The 22,480-nt window shown below is 44.0% G+C and overlaps 1 protein-coding gene across 1 annotated transcript in view; it reads right to left on the reverse strand.

Moving 5' to 3' along the window:
* The window catches only part of AXDND1 (axonemal dynein light chain domain containing 1), a 71,818-nt gene that overhangs the window by 44,943 nt on the left and 4,395 nt on the right, over nt 1–22,480 (reverse strand). The window contains exons 3-12 of the mRNA XM_056844699.1: nt 15,276–15,446; nt 14,581–14,762; nt 12,168–12,268; nt 11,577–11,688; nt 10,644–10,729; nt 8,593–8,649; nt 8,153–8,261; nt 5,661–5,782; nt 4,119–4,259; nt 3,920–4,024 (exon numbers count right to left, since the gene is read on the reverse strand). Coding sequence (XP_056700677.1) covers nt 3,920–4,024; nt 4,119–4,259; nt 5,661–5,782; nt 8,153–8,261; nt 8,593–8,649; nt 10,644–10,729; nt 11,577–11,688; nt 12,168–12,268; nt 14,581–14,762; nt 15,276–15,446 — 1,186 coding nt within the window. The remainder of the gene's footprint in view (nt 1–3,919; nt 4,025–4,118; nt 4,260–5,660; nt 5,783–8,152; nt 8,262–8,592; nt 8,650–10,643; nt 10,730–11,576; nt 11,689–12,167; nt 12,269–14,580; nt 14,763–15,275; nt 15,447–22,480) is intronic.

The raw sequence follows: 22,480 nt of genomic DNA on the forward strand, positions 1-22,480 counted from the left end.
GATGTGTGTGTAGTTGAGCCAGTTGGCAATAGTGATCACAATGGCATCAAATTTAATTTAGATGTAAGTGGGAAAGTGACTGGGAAATCTCATACAATTACCTTTGACTTTAAAAGAGGGAACTTCTCTAAAATGAGAAAACTGGTAAAGAGAAAGTTGAAAGGAACAGTTAAGAGGGTTAAATCTCTTGAAAAGGCTTGGGGGTTACTCAAGTCCACATTATTAGAGGCTCAGCTAGCTTGTATACCGCAGGTAAGGAAAGGCAGTAATAAGTCCAAGAGGTCACCACCATGGCTAACAGGTAAGGTGAAGGAAGCAATTAGAGAAAAAATGTCTTCCTTCAGAGGCTGGAAGGTTTGCCCAAACGAGGCGAACAGAAGCAAACACAAAATTGCACAAAGGAAATACAAGCAGATAATTAGAGATGCAAAAAAAAGATTTTGAGGGGCTTATTGCTAAACACATCAAAACAAACAATAAGAAATTCTTTAAGTATATTAGGAGTAGGAAACCAGCTAGGGAAGCGGTTGGACCATTGGATGACAATGGGAGTAAAGGAACTCTGAGGATAAAGCGATTGCTGAAAAACTAAATGAATTCTTCTCATCTGTCTTCACTGTTGAAGATACAGGGCAGATTCCTTCTCCTGAACAGAGATTTTGGAGAGGGGAAAATGAGGAACTGAGGCAAATAGTGGTAACAAGGCAGGAAGTCCTAGAATGTCTAGACAAACTGCAAACTAACAAGTCACAGGGACCAGACAGTATTCATCCTAGAGTTCTTCAAGAACTCAGATGGGAAATTGCTGAACTTCTAACAAATATATGTAATATGTCCCTTCGATCAGCCTCTGTACCAGAGGACTGGAGAATGGCCAATGTAACACCCATTTATAAAAAAGGTTCCAGGGGGGACCCAGGAAAATACAGGCCAGTTAGCTTAATGTCTGTTCCGGGTAAATTAGTGGAAAGCATTATTAAAGATAGAATTGTCAAGCATATAGAAGGGTGAAGTCTCCATGGCTTCTGTAAGGGTAGGTCCTGTCTCACTAACCTATTAGAGTTTTTTTGAAAGCATCAATAAGCATCTGGACAGGAATGAGCCTGTGGATATTGTGTATTTGGATTTCCAAAAAGCTTTTGACAAAGTCCCCCACCAAAGACTGTAAAGCAAACTTCATAGTCATGGGATAAGAGGACAAGTCCTCTTATGGATTGAGAGCTAGCTGAAAAATAAGAAGCAGAGAGTAGGAATCAATGGTCAGTTCTCACAATGGCGGGATGTGAGCAGTGGGGTGCCTCAGGGATCTGTGTTGGGACGGGTGCTTTTCAACCTGTTCATCAATGACCTGGAGTTGGGGTTAAACAGTGAAGTAGCCATGTTTGCAGATGACACCAAATTATTTAGGGTGGTTAAAACAAAATCGGACTGTGAAGAGCTCCAGAAGGATCTCTGCATACTGGAAGAATGGGCATTAAAATGGCAAATGAGATTCAATATGAGCAAGTGTAAAGTGATGCATATTGGGGCAAAAAATCCCAACTTCACATATACACTGATGGGATCTGTGCTGGCAGCGACAGACCAAGAAAGGGATCTTGGGGTGGTGGTGGATAGCTCAATGAAGATGTCAACCCAGTGTGCGGCTGCTGTAAAAAAGGCAAATTCCATGCCGGCCATAATTAGATGAGGAATAGAGAATAAAACTGCTGATATCATACTGCCCTTGTACAAATCTATGGTGAGACCACACTTGGAATACTGTGTACAGTTCTGGTCACCACACCTAAAAAAGGATATTACAGAGCTTGAGAAGGTGCAGAAAAGAGCAACTAAAATGATTAAGGGACTAGAGCAACTGTCCTATGGGGAGCGGTTAGGACGCTTAGGGCTGTTTAGCTTGGAAAGAAGGCGGCTAAGGGGAGACATGATAGAGGTCTATAAAATTATGCATGGTTTGAAGACAGTGGACAGGGAGAAGTTTTCCCCCCTCTCCCATATTACTAGAACACGGGGTCATCTGCTAAAGCTGGAGAGCGAGAGATTCAAAACAGATAAAAGGAAATATTTTTTCACACAACACATAGTTAAATTGTGGAACTCCCTGCCCCAGGATGTGGTGATGGCTGCCAGCTTGGAGGGCTTTAAGAGGGGAGTGGACATATTCATGGAGGAGAGGGGTATTCATGGCTATTAGAATGGATACGGGTCATGCTGCATACCTATTCTCTCTAGTATCAGAGGAGCATGCCTATTATTTTGGGTGCGGTGGAACACAGGTAGGATGGTGCTGCTGCAGTCGTCTTGTTTGTGGCTTCCTAAAGGCACCTGGTTGGCCACTGTGTGAAAGGACTGCTGGACTTAATAGACCTTGGTCTGATCCAGCAGGGCCTTTCTTATGTTCTTATCTTGACATTAGGAAGAATTTTCTAACAGTTAGAGCAGTTCCTCAGTGGAACAGGCTTCCTAGGGAGGTGGTGAGCTCTCCTTCCCTAGAGGTTTTGAAGCATTGGCTAGATGGCCATCTGTCAGCAATGATGATTCTATGAACTTAGGCAGTTCATGGGGGGGGGAGGGCACCTTGGCCATCTTCTGGGCACTGGGGGTGTGGGGGGGAGGTAGTGTGAATTTCCTGCATTGTGCAGGGGGTTGGACTAGATAACCTTGGTGGTCCCTTCCAACTCTATGATTCTATCATTCAGTCAATTTGACATGCCTGGAGGCGTCTGCCTTAACATAATGCTGAGATAAAGGAACTGTTGGGGGTAATGGGGCTTTTCTTTCTGTGTTTAACTCATTTCCCTTAGCAAGTGAGAAGCAGGCAAAATCACTGGAGTAAGATAGTGGCCAGTGTGGTGTAGTGGTTAAGGTGTCGGATTAGGACCTGAGAAACCCAGGTTCAAATCCCCACTCGCACCATGGAAGCTTGTTGAGTGTCCTTGAGCCAGTGATGCACTCTCAGCCCTGACCCTGGCTGGTATTTGGATGGGAGACCTCCAAAGAATACCAGGGGCATGACACAGAGGCAGGCAATGGCAAACCACCTCTGAACATTTCTTCCCTTGAAAACCAGGGGTCGCCATAAGTCAGCTGTGACTTGACAGCAAAAAAAGCAAAAGAAAAAAGATAGTAGCAGACATAATGTATAGCAGTGTGCTAAACTGTAGTACCTAGAGGGCAGCTACCTGGATTCTATAACCAGTGAGGAACTCTTAACAAAATTGGCCCAAATCTCTCAGACAAGCTGAGGCCAAGTAGTAACTAGGAAATGGGCTTCCTGTTGCCTTTGCTTGAGTCATTGTGAATCGTTTGAGTTGAAGGCCGCTCACTCAAAAGCATCATAACAGGTTTGGGGAGGGAAGAGAAAAGAAGGGAAGGTGGCAGGAAAGAATTTTGAGGGAGTGTGGTGATTTATAGCAATGATCCAAGATGTGATGTTGAATTTGTTCAGGAATAAATTATAGCCCTCTGCTCCGTCCATGTATTTTAAGATGTATCATGGCTACTTCTTTATATGTCTGAATAAGCGGACACACATGCAGAATAGTCACATTCTTCAAGCCATACACCCTTTATGCACTGCCCTCCCCCCAAACCCTCGCTGGTTAAGACGATCTACCAATTGCTTCTGAGTTCCCAAAAATCTTGGTCCTGAACTAAACTTGGGATGCGACATCATGTCCAGACCCTTGCAAGAAGAGAGGAAGGAAACAAATATTATACATCTGGCACAGACCGTATGGGTCAGATCCTGTGACTCTGTTCTGCTAAGGATGGAACCTTCCTCAAGCACAACACACTCCTTTCACAAAAGCACGGCTGCTTGTGCCTGTGGAAGGCTCTGCCATTAGTGGAAGGGAGTCACAGGAGCTGACCCCATACTGTTTAGCAATCATTCCAACCTTAATCTGGAACTCACTTTGCATTCAACTCAGCCTCCCACATTGCCTTGGTGAGGTTTTTATGGGCCATTTCTGCGTCGATGGTTGCTTTGTGGTCATGATCTCGGACCACCTGCAGTTCCCTGGGGTTGAACAGAACAGTAACTTTAGTTGCCTTGCGCTATCGCAACTTTTGATCACAAAGCTGGTAGGGAAAACAGCAATCAAGTTCTTGACCTTGTCAGCTTTCCTACAGCTTCCTTGAATCTGATTAATTCCTCAGTGAGGTGCTTGTCCAATATCCTCTGGGCCACCATTTCTTTGTAGACATTCCTCATCTGCCTGGGAATCCGGTCCAGCAGCTCAACATATCTTTGTCTGCAAGAAAGAAGGATGTTGGTGGAAAAAAAGGGGGGGAGAGTCTTATTTCCTCAAAGCACTGAAGGGGAGACTCCTTTCAAAAGAAGACCAAGAAACAACCAGTGTAGGAAAGGAATTTGCACTTAAGAAATTAGACTTTTAAACACATTTAAAGAACTTAAGGCTCATTAGCAGTGGCTTATCCGGGGCGAGGGGGAGGGGTGTCCAGAGATCTGTAACACTGTTTGTTAAACACCTTCTCACTAAACAAAAGTCCCTAGGACTAGCTGGCTAAGTCTTGAAGTTAAACTGGCTTGGGGCATAGTTGGATCCTCAGCCATCCTAAACAACAAATTTTTTCCCCACAAGCCACTTCTACAAATGGCAAGATTTGGGTTGTGTTATTTGCTACACAGAACAACTCAGCAAAACTGGACCCCCGCCTGCAGCACTTATCTGAAGCATCTCCGCGAGAAGGCTTATCTTGCTCATCCAAAAGTCCTCACAGTTCAGAGGAGTGTAACTCCCCTCTTATCTCAGGACAAGGAAAAAATTACCATGTCCTGAACTCAGGTCAAATTTAAATGACTGATACCTTGCACAGAATGATCGGAATAGCGATAGCTCTACTGTTACCACATGAACACTCCTTTAGAGCCAACAATATCCTCGACACTAAGTAACTCAACAACTGCCAAGAAGGATTTAGCCCAGGTACTTAAATTTCCATGCAGAGCTTGTGTGTGTGTGTGTGTGTTAAGGGCAGTCAAGTTGCTTCCGACTCATTGCGACCCTCATGTGTGTGTGGGGAGGAGGAATTCCTGGTAGTGGCTGGCCTGGGCAACAGGGGCAGCTGCCCTGGGCCCCATACTGTGGGGTCCTAACCACCCATGGCCCCAACCTCCTGAAGGAAAAGAGTAGGTTTGTATATGCCGACTTTCTCTACCAATTAAGGAAGAATCAAACGGGCTTGCAATCACCTTCCCTTCCTCTCCCCACAAGAGACACCCTGTGAGGCAGGTGGGGTTGAGAGAGTTCAGAGAGAACTGCAGACACAGAAGACTTGAGCTGTGGAAATGTTATTCAGCAATCCCTGCAATTTCTCAGATTTCAGCAGGCATTGCCCACCTACCTTCAAGCATATCCTTGCAACCATTACAGTTAGAAACTCTTTGAGATTCCCAGGAAACCCAATTCTGCATCATGTGCACTTGGACAGAATTCCAAAAACTCACTCAACCTTGTACATGGTAAGAGGAATGTGAAAACTCCAGAATATGGTTCAATTCAAATTATTCTTTGATCCAACCCTACGAAGAGTAATTTTAAGATGCCGGGCTGTTTGGGGAGTAAGCCTCAATGTATTCTGTTCCTCATTCCCAGGAATTATTCAGAGGACCACAGCCTTAGACTCCTGACCTGAGCTTGGAGAGGAGTTCTCCTCGTTCCACACAGTCCACGCTGACTTGTCGGATGATCTCATGAAATACTATGTTGTAGATATTCTGCTCCACCTTCAGCACTTCTAGGGCATTGTGCATCTTGGGAAAGACACAGGAAATAAGTCAGGAGCTTTGTAAAGGTAAATAAAAGGTAAAGATAAAGGTCCACTGTGCAAGTACCAGGTCATTCCTGACCCATGGGGTGATGTCACATCCCAACGTTTACTAGGCAGACTTTGTTTGCAGGGTGGTTTGCCAGTGCCTTCCCGTCATCTTCCCTTTACCCCCAGCAAGCTGGGTACTCATTTTACCGACCTCGGAAGGATGGAAGGCTGACTCAAACTTGAGCCAGCTACCTGAAACCGACTTCCGTTGGGATTGAACTCAGGTCATGAGCAGAGCTTGGACTGCAGTACTGCGGCTTACCACTCTGCACCACAGGGCTCTCATTTGCAAAGGTAGGGATGAAAGAATTAACCTTTGGGTAGCTTGTGAATTTGTAGGGGAGAACAATTCAAGTGATGCCGATTACTCTTACAAGAGGATTCCCATTTGGAATGACACATTGTGAACTGTGGATTTTTGTATCTTGTGCAACAGTGGTAGAGGCTTTATTCTCTCTTGTATGTGAACACTTGTTTATTAGCATGTTGTATTCCCTTTTTGTGGGGTATTTTTTGTAAATTTCAGATTCCCAGTAAGAACTGCATGTGTGCATTTTGTGTGGCTGTTTATGCTTCTTTGTTCCCTGGCTATTTACAAACAAAAAATAGCTACCTTTCCACTGGTGGGGCACAAGGGCCACAGGAAGGAAACAAGGTCTGAAGGGGGCCACAGCCGGAAAAAGGTTGAAGACAACTGCCCTAGCATACCATTTCTTCATCACAACATCTAAAATCACCTGCCACTATTAGTACTTAAAACATTTTATTCCCCCCCCAACCTTCCACCAAAGAGCTCCAGGTTCTTTACACTGCTCCCACTTCTTCCATTTCATCCTCACAACAACAGCCCTGTGAGGGAGGTCAGGCCGAGACAGAGAGGGAGTTATTCAATGTTACCCAGTAAGCTTCAGAGCAGAGCAGGGATCTGGGCCTCCACCTTTATTCTTCCAGTTTTGCAACAAGCCCCTTAACTGCAAATCAGCAGCACAGCCTGAAGCGTGAGATCGTGCTATTCTACTGTGTGCTGCAGTGTGTCACGGGTCTGCCCGCCAGCGCCTCCTCTGATGTGGCAGAAGAAGCCAGGCCCCAGCTCTTGGATGCCTCAGGAAAACCCAGTGGACGAGGAAGAGACTCCATCAGGGGCAGAGAGGGAGTCCCGGGCTGAAATCAGCACGCCATGCCCCCAGCATCACCAAGCAAGCTCTGACGCTGTAATAAAGAGATTGCGGCCACCAGCCTCACCCCCAGGATCGCCAGAGCCCTCGGAATGCCGCAGAAGGCGGACCCAAAGGGAGGCACAGGAGTGGTGCCATAGCACGCAGTTGGCGACCTTGGTCAACTTCGGCTGGTGAGATTGAGGCATCACAGGATCAGGGCTGACAGCCAGTGTGGCTGCTCAGCCATCAATGAGTACACCTGTCCTGGGATGACTCAGTAGTTTAGGAGTTGCACCTGATCAAGGTCTCCTGATAAAAGCAGCCAGGAAAGGAGAAACCATGGTGGAAGCAACTTTTGCTGACTTTCTCTACCACTTAAGGAAGAATCAAAATGGCTTATCTTCCCCTCCCCTCCCCACAACAGACACCCTGGGAGGTAGGTGGGGTTGAGAGAACAAGAGAGCTGTGACTAGCCAAAGGTCACCCAGCAGGCTTCATGTGGAGGAGTGAAGAAACCAACCCAGTTCACCAGATTAATGCCTGCTGCTCATGTGGAGGAGTGGGGAATCAAACCCAGTTCTCCAGATTACAGTCCACAGCTCCAAACCACCTCTCTTAACCACTACCTTCCTCTGTTCAGCAAACCTGGTGTTCCTTGGTGGTCTCCCATCCAAATACTAACCAGGGCTGACTCTGCTTAGCTTCTGAGATCTGACGAGATCAGGCTAGCCTGGGCCATCCAGGTCAGGGTGGTTATCTATTAAGGCTGTGTTTATCAAGATATTTGTATATAAAGTTTATTCTTTCTGTAATTAATGTTTCCTTTATATACCTACTTGTCGAGGACTGTAATAATAAAGAACTGAACAAGACAAGAGACGTTCGGAGGTGGTTTGACATTGCCTGCCTCCACATGGGCTGAGAGAATTCTGAGAGAACTGTGACTGGCCAATATATGCTACTAGCACAGGGCTATTTCCCTGGTAATGTATCACCACAAAACATTCAGACAGAGTAAGCGCCTGTGCCATCAAATGCCAGTTTTCATCCAGTACAGGCAACTGTCCATTGTAAGCCTGTGTGGTTCAACTGGAAATACACAATGGTGAAGAAAATTAGATTGGATCAGGACTATCGTGAAATTGTACCTGAGAAACTCCCGTTAGCCCAGCTTCCTCACTGTCTACTCCAGCCTGTTCCAGCATCGTGTCCATGACCTTCATCAGCTGGATAACTTCCAGCCTCCCAGATGGCTTCCTAACAGAGAAGAGCCAAGGAGAAAGGCAATTAATTAATTAATTAATTATATTCAGGTCATTTCTATCCTGCCTTCCCCCACCCAGTGGGGACCCAGAGCTGCTCACACCATTCTCCTCCCCTCTGTTTGATCCTCACAACAATCCTGTGAGGTAAATTAGGCTGAGAGTGTGCGATTGGCCTGAGGTCACCTGGCAAGCTTCCATGACACAGTGGGGCTTCAAACGTGGACCTTCCAGATCTTCGTATGACAATATAACCACTACACCTCGCTGATTAAAATGTTATTAACCCACTACACAAAAGCTCCTCAATACAGAAGATTACTTACATGGATGGGAAGACCCGTAGTCTGTTTTCATGGTCTTCGAGTAGAGTTGTATAATTACTGCAACAGACAGAATTTTTTTGAAGCTATGTAAGGAAGTTCTCTGGGCTGCAGCACTTAGAGGAGGAGAAGGAGAAGGAGAAGAAGGAGTTGTTTTTTATATGCCGACTTTCTCTACCACGTAAGGGAGAATCAAACCAGCTTACAATTACCTTCCCTTCCCCTCCCCACAACAGACACCCTGTGAGGTAGGTGAGGCTGAGAATGACTAGCCCAAGGTCACCCAGCTGGCTTCGTGTGTAGGAGTGGGGAAACAAATCCAGTTCACCAGATTAGTGCCCACCACTCATGTGGAGGAGTGGGGAATCAAACCCGGTTCTTTAGATCAGACTCCACCACTCCAAACCACCATTCTTAACCACTACACCACGCCGGCTCCCATATTTAGTGGATTCAATCCAGTCCTGCTGAAGGAGCAGAGCTTGAGGGATTCTATGTGACATAAGATCTCTGTCACGCAGATGTGCAGTTCCCCCACACTGGATCCTGAATTGTGTGGAAATTGGTTGTTTAAGAACATTTTCAGATCCTGAGTTGCCATAGAAGACAATAGGGCCATGCTGGGGCACCACATATCTGAAGGACCACCTCCCAGCGAGGGTGCTTCTTGCCATTCTTCTCAGCACAATGTCATCTTTTGGTTGGTTCCCTTCCACGCACACGGGTGTGTTCTGCTGCTGCCTGTTTACAGACTTTTTTTCTGTGCCTCCCCGGGCTGTACAATGGCCTCCCAGAAGAGCCAAGGAGGGTCTCAGCTCTGAAGGAATTTCACAAAGGCTGCCAAACTGAGCTCTGTGGTGCAGGCCAAACTGAAAGATCACAAGACTGCTGATTCATGTGTAAAGGGAGTGGGTTGGGGGACATAAACTGAGGATACTGGCAAGAGGAGCAAGACTTTGTTTGCTTTTTAGCATTTCCTATCAGCCCAGTCCGATTCCAGAAGTCAACCAGGATGAAAGAAAAACTCTAAAGTAATTTAAGAACAGATGCAAAGGCTATAGTAAGACAAGGAACAAGTGTAAAAACTATAATAAAGAATGGCAAGAAAGGTAAAACTAAAATGATGCAAAAGAAATTTGCTAGTAATAAGGTGAACAAAAGTTAGTCAGACTTCTTATAAACATCCCTATCTAGACCAGGCTGTTCTTGATTAACTGCTCTACCCCACTTATTTATTATTTTATTTCTTTAGAACATTTTAAAGCTACCTCTCCAGGAACCTGCCTGAGGTAGTTTTAGGGTTGCTAAGCCCCCAGTTGGGATGGGGGAATTCCCTGCCCCAAGTTTCTGTTCCCTGCCACCACTTGGAGCAGCAGCAGGGGGGAAATTACAATTAAAATAAATTTAATATTTAAAAACTCACCAGCGTCGCTGAAGCGATGACATCCAGAACCAATAGAGGTAATTCTAGGAATCGCTGAAAACTCTATGGTAAAACCATATCATTTTCAGCAGTTCCTAGACCTACCACCATTGCTTCTGGGTATTTGCTTCATTGTGCAGGAAATGCTGCCCCTCCCCAGCCACCAAGGCAGCTTACAAAACAAAAATAATAAAAACAAAGAAGAGTTGGTTTTTATACCCCAATTTTCTCTACCTTTTAAGGACTCTCAAACCAGCTTACAATCACCTTCCCTTCCTCTCCCCACAACAGACACCTTGTGAAGTATGTGGGGCTGAGAGAGTTCAGAGAGAACTGTGACTAGCCCAAAGCCAGCCAGAAGGCTTCATGTGGAGGAGTAGGGAATCAAACCCAGTTCTCCAGATTAGGGTCCTCTGCTCTTAACCACTACACCATGCTGACTCTCAAAGCACTCAATTAAATAAAATCCAACACTGAAAAAAACCCAGCATAAAAATAGATAATAAAAACAGACAACAGGCAGCTTAAAATAACAGTTTCCAGACTAAAATAGTGTCTAAAAAATCAACCCCTTAGTTACTAGATACAATGCACATCGTTAATCAGCGAAAGGAAATATGCTCATACTCACTCATCATAATATTCCAAGCCTATGACACCTCTGTTCTTTACTATGTGAAAATCCTCTGGGACAAGACTGTCTGCTATATTTCTCTGCTAAAAGAAAAACAGGAAAAGTAGGCCTTAAATATGAGATGAACATAAACCACCCACATATTTCCCCAAATAGGAAATTTGGTTTTGAATGTTTGTATAATACACTGCATAAAAAGCTTGAATACCCAAACCATAGTTACCATTAACATCAGTTTACCGAGATAACCCTAGTTAAGCTCGCCATGTATGACTGGCACTCTGCCAGCTAATTTTTGCCTAAAAAGCAGACCAAAAGTATAATACATTAATTCCAAACAAAGTTTCAAACTGCTGTTTAACATTCTGATTGGTAACTAACACTGAATTGTGGTTTACCAATTTAGGAGCAATGTTTTAACACTGGTTAAGGAAAACAAACACTATTGTCTACCAGGGCTCATTAAGTATGGTCTGACAGTGGAGTAGCAAATGCTTTTTCAAAATTGCTTCAAATCAAAACAAAGACTTACAAATGCCAGAACATAAGAGGAACATGGCTGGATTAGACCATTGGTCCTCCATGTCTGATCAACAGTAGCCAGACTTTCCAATGAATCTTGTGACTTTGGGGAAGAGTGGAGATGTCTTGAAAAACTGCTGTGGGGACAAAAACACTCCCCAGTGAAATATAAAGCCTTTTTTGTTGATCCACGTTGCTTGTTCAAGCTTGAAAATGCTTGGTTTTCTTCTATAATCCTCAATATACTTGGGTAAAATGAAATAATTCCGAAATTTCTATTCAATGTTCAGCTCAAACACCATCTTGCCTCTCAGTGGTCCAAGACAAATGTTTAATTATTGAATGCTGTTCTCACTTTTCTCGGTTACCTTCACAAGAAGGCAAAATTAAACTTACCGGTTTGGCTACATCAGCTTCCTGCTTGGAACTTCTCTTGGCTACAGTCTTATCCGGCACGGGAGTTGGGGAAGAATCCTTCCTCTCTTTTTCAGCAATGACATCGTACAGAAAAGAGACATCCCTTAAGAAACATGAATTAATTGTATTTAGTAGGACAAGAAGGCTTAATAAGACACTAAAATTCATATATATCATTAGTGAAAAAATATGTGTAGAAATATGTAATGATTACTAGATGAACTATTATTTGACTGGGTGCATACTAGATCGATTTGCTTTTTGCATATTGTAAAACTTTCACAAACTGAATTTGGACATTGAAACTTAAGTATTATTATTTTTTCCCTTTCCCCAACTTCCCTTTTTATTTTTGTACCCCAAAACCCATCAATAAAAATTGTTTTTAAAAGCACAGCACTCCTCTTTCTGTCCAGATGTGACATCACCCCTGTGTTGCAAGTTAGCCGCCTTTGTTCATGTGACAGAGATAATCCCCTAACATTCTCCTTCAATGGGCCCCTAAAATCCTAAATTTGCCTTGGTCACTGTACTGAGACCATCACTTTTAACATGGAACTCCTATTAGACCTGTGCTGTTACCTTCCCGCTCCCGTCAGGCAGATGGGATGCTGTATCAGGTAGCGAAACCTGTTTCGGCGAATAGGATGCTGCCAGACCCCATCAGCAGTACGAATGCAGCCCTAAAGAGCAAGCAAAAAAAAATCAAGAAGCAACTTTAAGAGCAGTTAATAAGTGAAAACAGATGTTACTAAAACACTGCACATGAAACAAACAAAGCCAGCCTAAGTAAAGTTGAACCCTCCTAAACCAATTGACTTCAGTGGACTTAAGAGTGTAAATTTCCATAGCTGGATAGTCACTAAAGCTGTAAATGCAAAAGAAAAGGGAAAAGAAAAAGAGAAAAAAGAGGAAGAAAAAGAGAAAGAGAGGAAGAAAAAGAGAAAGACTTTCCTTTGAAAAACCCTCTTGTGAAATATTTCCTTTTTTGGAAAGAGTGAAATGCTCTGTAAGACAAGATTTAACCCCCAAAATGTATAGTATGATGATTATTATGTAAGACAATCTACAGCATTAGATAATGATAATTTTGTATATATTGTAAACATATACATCACATTTTCAGGAATATAGTTATTAAGTGTGACTAATATGTCCACAGCCCTGACCTGGATGGCCCAGGCTAGCCTGATCTCGTCAGATCTCAGAAGTTAAGCAGGGTCAGCCCTGGTTAGTATTTGGATGGGAGACCACCAAGGAATACCAGGGTTGCTGTGAAGAGGAAGGCACTGGCAAACCACCTTTGTTAGTCTCTTGCCATGAAAACCCCAAAAGGGGTCGCCATAAGTCGGCTGCGACTTGAAGGCACTTTACACAAACACACAATATGTCCACAATATAAAATGCTATATGTATGATGATACTAAAGTACTGAAAAATTCATTGTTTTCTACGTTATGACGTTTTAACTCAATGTTCAGCTGTGCTGCTAGCCCTATTTTGACTGTATGAGAATGTTTCTGAGCAGATAACACTCTTTTCTTTACTAAACACTTATTTTTGCTATTTTAATTTCATAAATGTAACTCTGGCAGGAAGGTGCCTGACGGGCTAACAGGGGAGAAAGCAGTCAGCCAGGAAGCCATTGCAACCCCAGATGGGAATCCAGGGGTGGGCAGGGAGCCTGTATTAGCAAGCGAACCCAAAGAGTTCACGCAGGCTCTGGGGCCGGCAACCAGGCAGTCAGACCAAGGCTGACAAGGATTCTCAGGTGGGAGGGTGGGAAGAAGAACACACACCCCCGCCCCCGTAGGAGGATCAGGCATGGTTATGGGGAGGGGACAGAGCTAAGCAGATAAAAAGGCCTGCAGAGCAGAAGATGGAGCCAGGGCAAGAAAGCCAAGCAGTCTGCTATGGTTGAGCTGGAAAAGTGGCTCAACCTAAGATGACCTGTGAATTAAATACTGCTACAACTACACCTGTTGGCCTCTGTCTGGTTAGTGCAGCAAGAAAAAATGGTCAGAGCATGGACAAATGCCTCCCTCCCCCTCCGGCCTGTTATCGCCATTGATGCTCACAATGACAAACAGTCAAACTTTATATGCTAAGTTGTAAAAGATGAATTCTGTGGTTAAAGTAGTAAAATAAGTTTAGGATTGATAAGAAAATAAGCAGCGCATACATTTCAATTTTTTCTAAAGTTTGGTATCGTCCCCCCATGGCTTAAACCAGGGGTGAGGAACGTCAGGCCCAGGGGCCGTATAAGGCCCTCGAAATCATTTGGTCTGGCCCTTCATGGGTCCTGGCAGATCTCTAGCTCAGAAGGATGCTGCCCTGCCTGAATCTCTTGGGCCCAGCTGGGGACAGCAGAGCTCAAAAGCGAGTCGCTCTATGTGGCAGACACTCGGAGCTGTCTCCGGTCATGCCTCTTGGCTAAATGTTTGACCAAATATAGCAGGCTAATTTTTAAGTTGATAATTTTGTATGGCCCCCGAATGATGTCATAAATATCCAAATGGCCCTTGGCAGAAAAAAGGTTCCCCACCCCTGGCTTAAACGTTTAAAGAAATGTTACATCTCTGAGCCTATCTGCCTATTACATGCATACATTACTTCTAAAGAAAAGCATCTTTGAGAGAGAGAAATTGGAACACAGAAACGGCAAGTGAGACTGGAATAAATACTCAACCTATCCCTACCATTTCTCTTCAAATCACAGCACTGTTCTAGGCAGTACTCTACATGCATCTAGTATAATTTATGCCTGTCAGCAGATACCTCAACCATAGGGTTGCCAAGTGCCAGGTGGTGGCGGGCAAGCCCCCACCAATTCACCTGGCTGCTCATCGACGGGCAACGTGTGCCCGCAGTGCCACATCACTTCCAATTTACACCTGGAAGTGCCGCATCGCAAAGGTGTGTGGGAAGGCCCGGCAGCAGGAGAATGCCCGCATGAGCCAGGCAAATGGCATCCCTACGTAGTGATCATACCTACCTGGAAGTCTTTCATATATTTGGCTTTTGCGGGAGGCCTGAGATAGGACGGACATGGGACAGGGTTGGCAGCAGAGGTGAGAGCAACAAAGATCTCTTCTGGGATGAAATCATTCCGTAAGGAAGCAGGCGGGTGCTTCCAACTGTCTGTCGTGTTTGGCTTCTTTCTTAACTCAGGAAGTTCTAGATAAGAAAAAAATACAGACAGTATTTGTTAATATTTGTTAGTAACAGATGCATTTTCCTCCAGAAAACAAAAGGATGATAACAGCCATTCAGAGTTTTGCCATGATGGGTATGAGTATGTGTAAGAGACAGATTCTGTTCTACTCACTTTGGTATAGACTGGTATTTAATAGACAGCATTTTTCTTACAGTCTCTTGCTGGAAACATGGACGTAGATTGATTGTTTAAGGCTTCTGCTGCAGCGTGGCTAAAAACTAAAAGGAGGGATGTGCTGTTCCTTAGGAACTGAGATATTTTCCCTACAATCCTAAGAGCAGTTTTCTGAGAGTAAGCCTCACTGAGTAATATTAAACTTTCTTCTGAGTAAAGCTGCTTAGGATCGCTCCAAAATTGTCTTACAAAATGTACCCCAAGTCAAGCAGAAATCCAAACATATCAAGACAGGGCCACCATCAAAACAGATCAGCACCAAATTTATATCTGCAGCTGTACAACCCAGGGCCATTTACCTTTATTTTCCTTGATGACGGGAACTAAGGAAGAGGCATCTTTTGTTTTTCTCTTCTCATGCTTTGAAGTAGATGACAACTTTGGAACAAGTTCCTTGTTAGCGGACATGCTGAAACGCTGCTTGGAGATGGATTTCTCACTTGACCTAGATGTTTCCAGCAGCAAACAATCTACAAGGGATACATAACCCACAGAGACAGTCAACGTGATGGTACCCAAATACATACAGCTCAATTTAAAAATCTGACTCCAGGAAAGCAGGAAGCACAATAAGGCATAATGGCTGGTATGCGAACATGTTATGTTCCAAGAAGACCATAAAAGGAACTGTACTGGAGCAGAACAATAGTCCATCTAACCCAGCATCCTGTTTGACACAATGGCCAGACACACCTGGAAGGCTTCAGGGGTGGACTCGCCATTAAGGGCACCAGGAAGAGTCCTGGTTGGATGATGGCCTGATGGAGCCGCACCCCTACTGACTCCACCCCAACATGGGGGCTAGCCCCCGGTAGGGCCACCCCAGGCCAATGAGAGGGGTAGGTGTGAGCTGGAGGTGCGGGAAGGAAGTCTTGCCACCGTGAGAGATGTGCCCACTTACGGTTGCCAGGCCTCCCACTTTGGCAGGAGGCCTCTCATTGGCACCTGTTGTTGCCCACCACTGCTTGGAGACTAAAAAAAAAACCCTCTGGTGTTGTGTGTGCCGTGATGTCACTTCCAGGGAAAACCGAGAAGTTATGTCAGTTTTACTATAGAGTTTCTGGCGATTCCTAGAGCTACCTAACATCACAAAATCTGTGTACTTGAGCCAATTGTGGCCCCAAAGGACACCCAAGGATGCAAGAACAGCACAAGAGAAGGAAGGCTGCTTCTCCCCACATGATGTTACATGAGTAAATGTCACCTCCAACTGACCAGGCTAGGAATCTTTGTTGTAGTTACTTCTCTTTTTCTTTTAAGCTACAATTAACATATGTAGGAATAGGTTTTCCAGACAACAAAATTATTAAAATATTTTATTTGGGGGGGAATGAAGTGCACTTATATGGTGGGGGGAGGGGTGACCATTCCAATGCTGAAAAGAAAAGGTTGATCTCACACGATTCCTTTTCTCACATCAGCCTCCCCCCATATGGCCCACAGTGCTCTGTCTATGAGGGCCATCCTCCTCCCAGAAATGCCTTTAGGAAGGGGGAGGGGAAGACCCAATGGAAGAGTGGAAGGTTACAACCCTACATAGGATTGCTACCTTAAAAATTAGTTCTAATTTCGAACCTGTCCAACTTTACTGAATTGTGGCTGTTATTAATTTTATGAAAGAAACACATTTGAAGAAATGGGGCGTTATCTGCAATTACAGTTACCCACTGCTGGGGGAGGGGGAGGGAATGCCCTATCCTTTTAATAGAGACTTAATAGATGTTATTAACCAGGTGGTGTCATGCCAAGTTGTAACTGCCCCTTTCCACACTTTAAGTCTCTACATTTTTTCCCCCAGGCCTACTGGCTATTCTGCCTATAATGAAAAGATTTTGCCCCACGCCCCTGGGTGGAAGAAAGCCATATATGCCATCCCTCAAAAGCATATTTCCCATTCCACTCACTTCCCAAAGTCCTACTGCTTCCCTGCAGCCTAGGGGCGAAAACACATGGGAAGTTTTGCCTTGGATTTGCCACCAGAATCATAGAGTTGGAAGGGACCACCAGGGCCATCAAGTCCAACCCCCTGCGCAATGCAGGAAACTCACAACTACCTCCCGCTCCCACACCCCCAGTGACCAGAAGATGGCCAAGATGCCCTCCCTCTCATCATCTGCCTATGGTCACAAAACCAGCATTGCTGACAGATGGCCATCTAGCCTCTGCTTCAAAACCTCCAGGGAAGGAGAGCTCGCCACCTCCAGAGGAAGCCTGTTCCACTGAGAATAGAATCATAGAGTTGGAAGGGACCACCAGGGCCATCAAGTCCAACCCACTGCACAATGCAGGAAATTCACAACTACCTCCCCCCCACACAACCCTAGTGACCAGAAGTTGGCCAAGATGCCCTCCCTCTCATCATCTGCCTATGGTCACAAAACCAGCATTGCTGACAGATGGCCATCTAACCTCTTGTTAAAAATGGAAGGAGAGCTCACCACTCTCTAAATCACTGGTTCCCAACCGGGGGTCCATGGACCCCCAGGGGTCCGCGAGAACTAAATTAAGATATTGTCGAAGGCTTTCACGGTCAGAGTTCATTGGTTCTTGTAGGTTATCCGGGCTGTGTAACCGTGGTCTTGGAATTTTCTTTCCTGACGTTTCGCCAGCAACTGTGGCAGGCATCTTCAGAGTAGTAACACTGAAGGACAGTGTCTCTCAGTGTCAAGGGTGTAGAAAGAGTAATATATAGTCAGAAAGGGGTTGGGTTTGAGCTGAGTATTGTCCTGCAAAAGTATTGTCCTGTAAGTATCAAGATAATGTGCTAATGAGGGTATGGTATGTTAATATGGAACCATTGTATCCTGAAGTGATCTGTTAATGTGTGTAATCCAAAACTAATCTGTATGGCTATTGTTGAATGTTGTCTTTGTCTGGAGGTGTTTCAGGGCAGGAAGCCAAGCCTTATTCATTCTTAAACTCTCCTCTTTTCTGTTAAAGTTGTGCTGATGTTTGTGAATTTCAATGGCTTCTCTGTGCAATCTGACAAAATAGTTGGTAGAATTGTCCAGTCTTTCAGTGTCTTGGAATAAGACCCTGTGTCCTGTTTGTGTCAGTCCATGTTCAGCCACTGCTGATTTCTCAGGTTGGCCAAGTCTGCAGTATCTTTCATGTTCTTTTATCCTTGTTTGTATGCTGCGTTTTGTGGTCCCGATGTAAACTTCTCCACAGCTGCAAGGTATACGATATACTCCTGCAGAGGTGAGGGGGTCTCTTTTGTCTTTTGCTGATCGTAGCATTTGTTGTATTTTCTTGGTGGGTTTAAACACTGTTTGTAGGTTATGTTTTTTCAAAAGTTTTGAAAAAACATAACCTACAAACAGTGTTTAAACCCACCAAGAAAATACAACAAATGCTACGATCAGCAAAAGACAAAAGAGACCCCCTCACCTCTGCAGGAGTATATCGTATACCTTGCAGCTGTGGAGAAGTTTACATCGGGACCACAAAACGCAGCATACAAACAAGGATAAAAGAACATGAAAGATACTGCAGACTTGGCCAACCTGAGAAATCAGCAGTGGCTGAACATGGACTGACACAAACAGGACACAGGGTCTTATTCCAAGACACTGAAAGACTGGACAATTCTACCAACTATTTTGTCAGATTGCACAGAGAAGCCATTGAAATTCACAAACATCAGCACAACTTTAACAGAAAAGAGGAGAGTTTAAGAATGAATAAGGCTTGGCTTCCTGCCCTGAAACACCTCCAGACAAAGACAACATTCAACAATAGCCATACAGATTAGTTTTGGATTACACACATTAACAGATCACTTCAGGATACAATGGTTCCATATTAACATACCATACCCTCATTAGCACATTATCTTGATACTTACAGGACAATACTTTTGCAGGACAATACTCAGCTCAAACCCAACCCCTTTCTGACTATATATTACTCTTTCTACACCCTTGACACTGAGAGACACTGTCCTTCAGTGTTACTACTCTGAAGATGCCTGCCACAGTTGCTGGCGAAACGTCAGGAAAGAAAATTCCAAGACCACGGTTACACAGCCCGGATAACCTACAAGAACCAACTAAATTAAGGTCCGCGAAAAAACGTTATTAACCCATAATAAATAAATATTTTCAATTAAAAGTCCTCTGTTATAAAATATATATATGCAAATATCATTCTAAGTTTAATGTTTAACTAACAGTTATGATTGAAGTTTATTTTCAAATTCTCTGAATTTTTATTTTGAACCTTGGGGTCCCTGCACCGAGCAAAAAAGTCCTAGTGGTCCCTGGTCAAAAAAAGGTTGGGAACCACTGCTCTAAATGCACATTTTCCCCAGCCAAATTCTCAAAACTCAACAATAAGCTCTCATCTAAACTAAAAAATAAGACCCCATGCAGAGTTTTTAGAATTCAGATGGGAGGGGGGGGAGTGCATCTAGAGAGCAGCAAATCCAAGGCAAAACCCCCCACGCGTTTCCGCCCTCGATCTCAACGAGGCCTAGAAACCCAGAGCTCGTTGCAGGGAAAAGCTATAACCACTCAAAAGGCCCACAGGAGCGAGGACGGTTATACTGTGCTAACGGGGAGCCCCGGAAACAGAGCTTTCTAGAGCCCCATTGGCTGGAAAAAGGAGGGGAAGGCGGGCTGACTCCATTCACCTGCCTCTCGAGCGCTTCCTGTTGTCAGCGGTCGCTAAGAGAACGCAGCGCGCCACGCACAGGTGTCCAACACGGTGCCTGATTGCAGAAACCACCCCCTCGAACGCCTTCGTCCGCGCTAGCAACGGTGTTTCCCTACCCTTCTCGCCCGCCACCCTTCCTGTACCACCCCGGAAATTAGAGAAGCCAGGGAAAAAATTTTATTTCCCGAAAGGCGTTCAGTTAGTCCCCCGTAACAACGGAGGCGGAGGGGGCTTTCTGTCCCAGGTCTCCACAAGAAACAAAGCGAACGCGATGTCGAGAGCGTGCTGTGGTTGCTATGGCAGCCGAGGCGCCCTCTAGAGGGGCAGCTTTCTCAAGGGGGGGGGTTGGTGGAAATGGGTGCAACCATATAAGTACCAGCACTATTTTAAAACTCCCCAAAAAAAGCACTGGCTAAAATTGTAATCTGAAGAAGTGAACTGAAAAAAATGCTAAATAAAGACTACAGTCCACAATAGCCACGTGGATTAGCTTTGGATTTCACACGTTAACAGATCACTTCAGGATGCAATGGTTCCATATTAACCTACCACACCCTCATTAGCACATTATCTTGATACTTACAGGACAATGATTAGCACATTACCTTTGATACTTTTTTGCAGGACAATGACTCAGCTCAAACCCAACCCCTTTCTGACTATATATTACTCTTCCTACACACCTGACACTGAAAGACACTGTCCTTCAGTGTTACTCCTCTGAAGATGCCGGCCACAGCTGCGGGCGAAACGTCAGGAAAGAAAATACCAAGGCCACGGTCACACAGCCCGGATTACCTACAAGAACCAATGAACTCTGACCGTGAAAGCCTTCGACAATATGCTAAATGAACTTCGGGATTGGAAGAGACCAGCACGGCACTAAAAAATACAGACTGGGAGAATAAAATGTACAGGTTGAACTGATTTAATGTGGGGGCGGGGGGATCTTGGTTCGGTGTAGCAATTAGCAAAATAAGACGGAAGGCTGCTACCTACAGACTTAAAATTTTGCCTTGAAGGCAGTTGTGAAATTGCACAGCCAGCTGTGAAAGGGGGGTGTTATCGTCTATGCGGCTTGAGAAGTTTTCCCAGTATCAGTTAGCCTTTCGCAAGATCTGTTAATGGTTTGATAGATCCTGCAAGAACAATGCAAACTCATTTTATAGGCAGGCCAGGTTAGGCAAGATTAGGAACTTTATTCATGCACTGGAAACACCTTCAGTGATTCCACCCTGAAACACACACGAAGCTGTGTTATAGCTCCCTCAAAAGTTACACTTCTTTTGTGGCAAAAGACTCTCAGCAACAACCTCATTTCTTTATTTAGACTGTATGTGGCAGCTTACAATTAAAAGTCACGAAATATTAAAAAACCATTGGACACGAGCAGCACAAAAACTATCCAAAAACAGGAGCAGACCATTAAAAAAAGATTTTAAAGATAAGTTTAAATCCCCTACTTAAAAGCATGGGTAAAAGATGTGCTTTAGACTGGCACCTAAAAGAAAACAAAGTAAAACAGCCACTTTGGCAATTGCACTCCATGGCACTGAAGCCGCTCCCCTCACCAAAGCCTGCCCTCCTCTGACTCCACTCCAAAAATCTTCAGGTATTTCCCAGTCTGGAGCTGGCAACACTAGGCTCAGCGCAATGCTCTCTGGGAGGCATAGCAGGAGAGACTGTTCTGCAGATACAATGGTCCCAGACCATAGAGTCCAATTGCCGAAGAGGGCATTTTCTCCAGGTGAACTAATCTCTATCGGCTGGAGATCAGTTGTAATAGCAGGAGATCTCCAGCTAGTACCTGGAGGTTGGCAACCCTATCTTCGCCTGGGTGTAAACATACCCATGTCTGGCTCAAAAAACTTGAGAGATAAGGGAAATGGACAGGGGCAAGATAGTTTCCTTTTCAAAGAAGCAAGACAAACAAAAGCTAAGGTGTATATTTTTTTAAATAAATTTTTTATTATTTTTCATAATGCATAATAGATAAACAATCTTCCAACAATGACTAACAGTTATCTACAGAAAAAAGAACTAATATGTTATTGTCAGAAATACATATATGTGATAAAATAAAATATAAAAACTTCCCCTTCACCTCCCTCCATCTTGTTATAAATTTATGCACTCTTTTTGTATAACAGTTCTAATCCTAATAATATGTTATAATTTAAAATATAATTTCCATGTTTAATCAGTTAAAATATATACGAATGATAGTTCAAATCATTTGATTATTATTTCAATATTACAAAGCAATCATAGTATATGAAGTTTAATTTTTAATTGTAAAACATTATTTGTAACAGCATAAAGAAAAAAAAGGATTAGATCAAAGAGTATCCTTCAAGTTTCCCCATTTGAAGTTCATTTTCACAGTAAACCCTCCATACCTCCCATTCACCCAAAAAGTGTATATTATCTTTTTGATTTATTAATGCCGTAAGTTTTGCCATCTCCGCCAATTCTAACATTTTCCGAATCCAGTCTGTTTTGTCTGGAATATCCGGTGACTTCCATTTAACTGCATATACTAATCTTGCAGCAGTGGTGTCATATATCAGAAATGATCTCTGAGTTACAACAGCGTCCGGTATCATACTAAGTAACATCATCTCAGGTGTTTTAGGTACATTGTTCTGAACAATTAGCCTTATTTCACTATAAATCATGTCCCAGAATTTTTTTTGCTTTATCACAAGTCCACCACGTATGATGAAATGAGCCTACCATTTCATTGTTACATTTCCAAAAAAGCTAAGGTGTATATTAATGGTCTACAAAGAGATGTAGGATTTCAGGCTTTATACTACATGTACCAAAGAAAAATTGCCTTTCTAGT

The sequence above is a fragment of the Euleptes europaea genome, chromosome 2 (assembly GCF_029931775.1).
Source record: "Euleptes europaea isolate rEulEur1 chromosome 2, rEulEur1.hap1, whole genome shotgun sequence".
In the NCBI taxonomy this organism is placed as follows: domain Eukaryota; kingdom Metazoa; phylum Chordata; class Lepidosauria; order Squamata; family Sphaerodactylidae; genus Euleptes; species Euleptes europaea.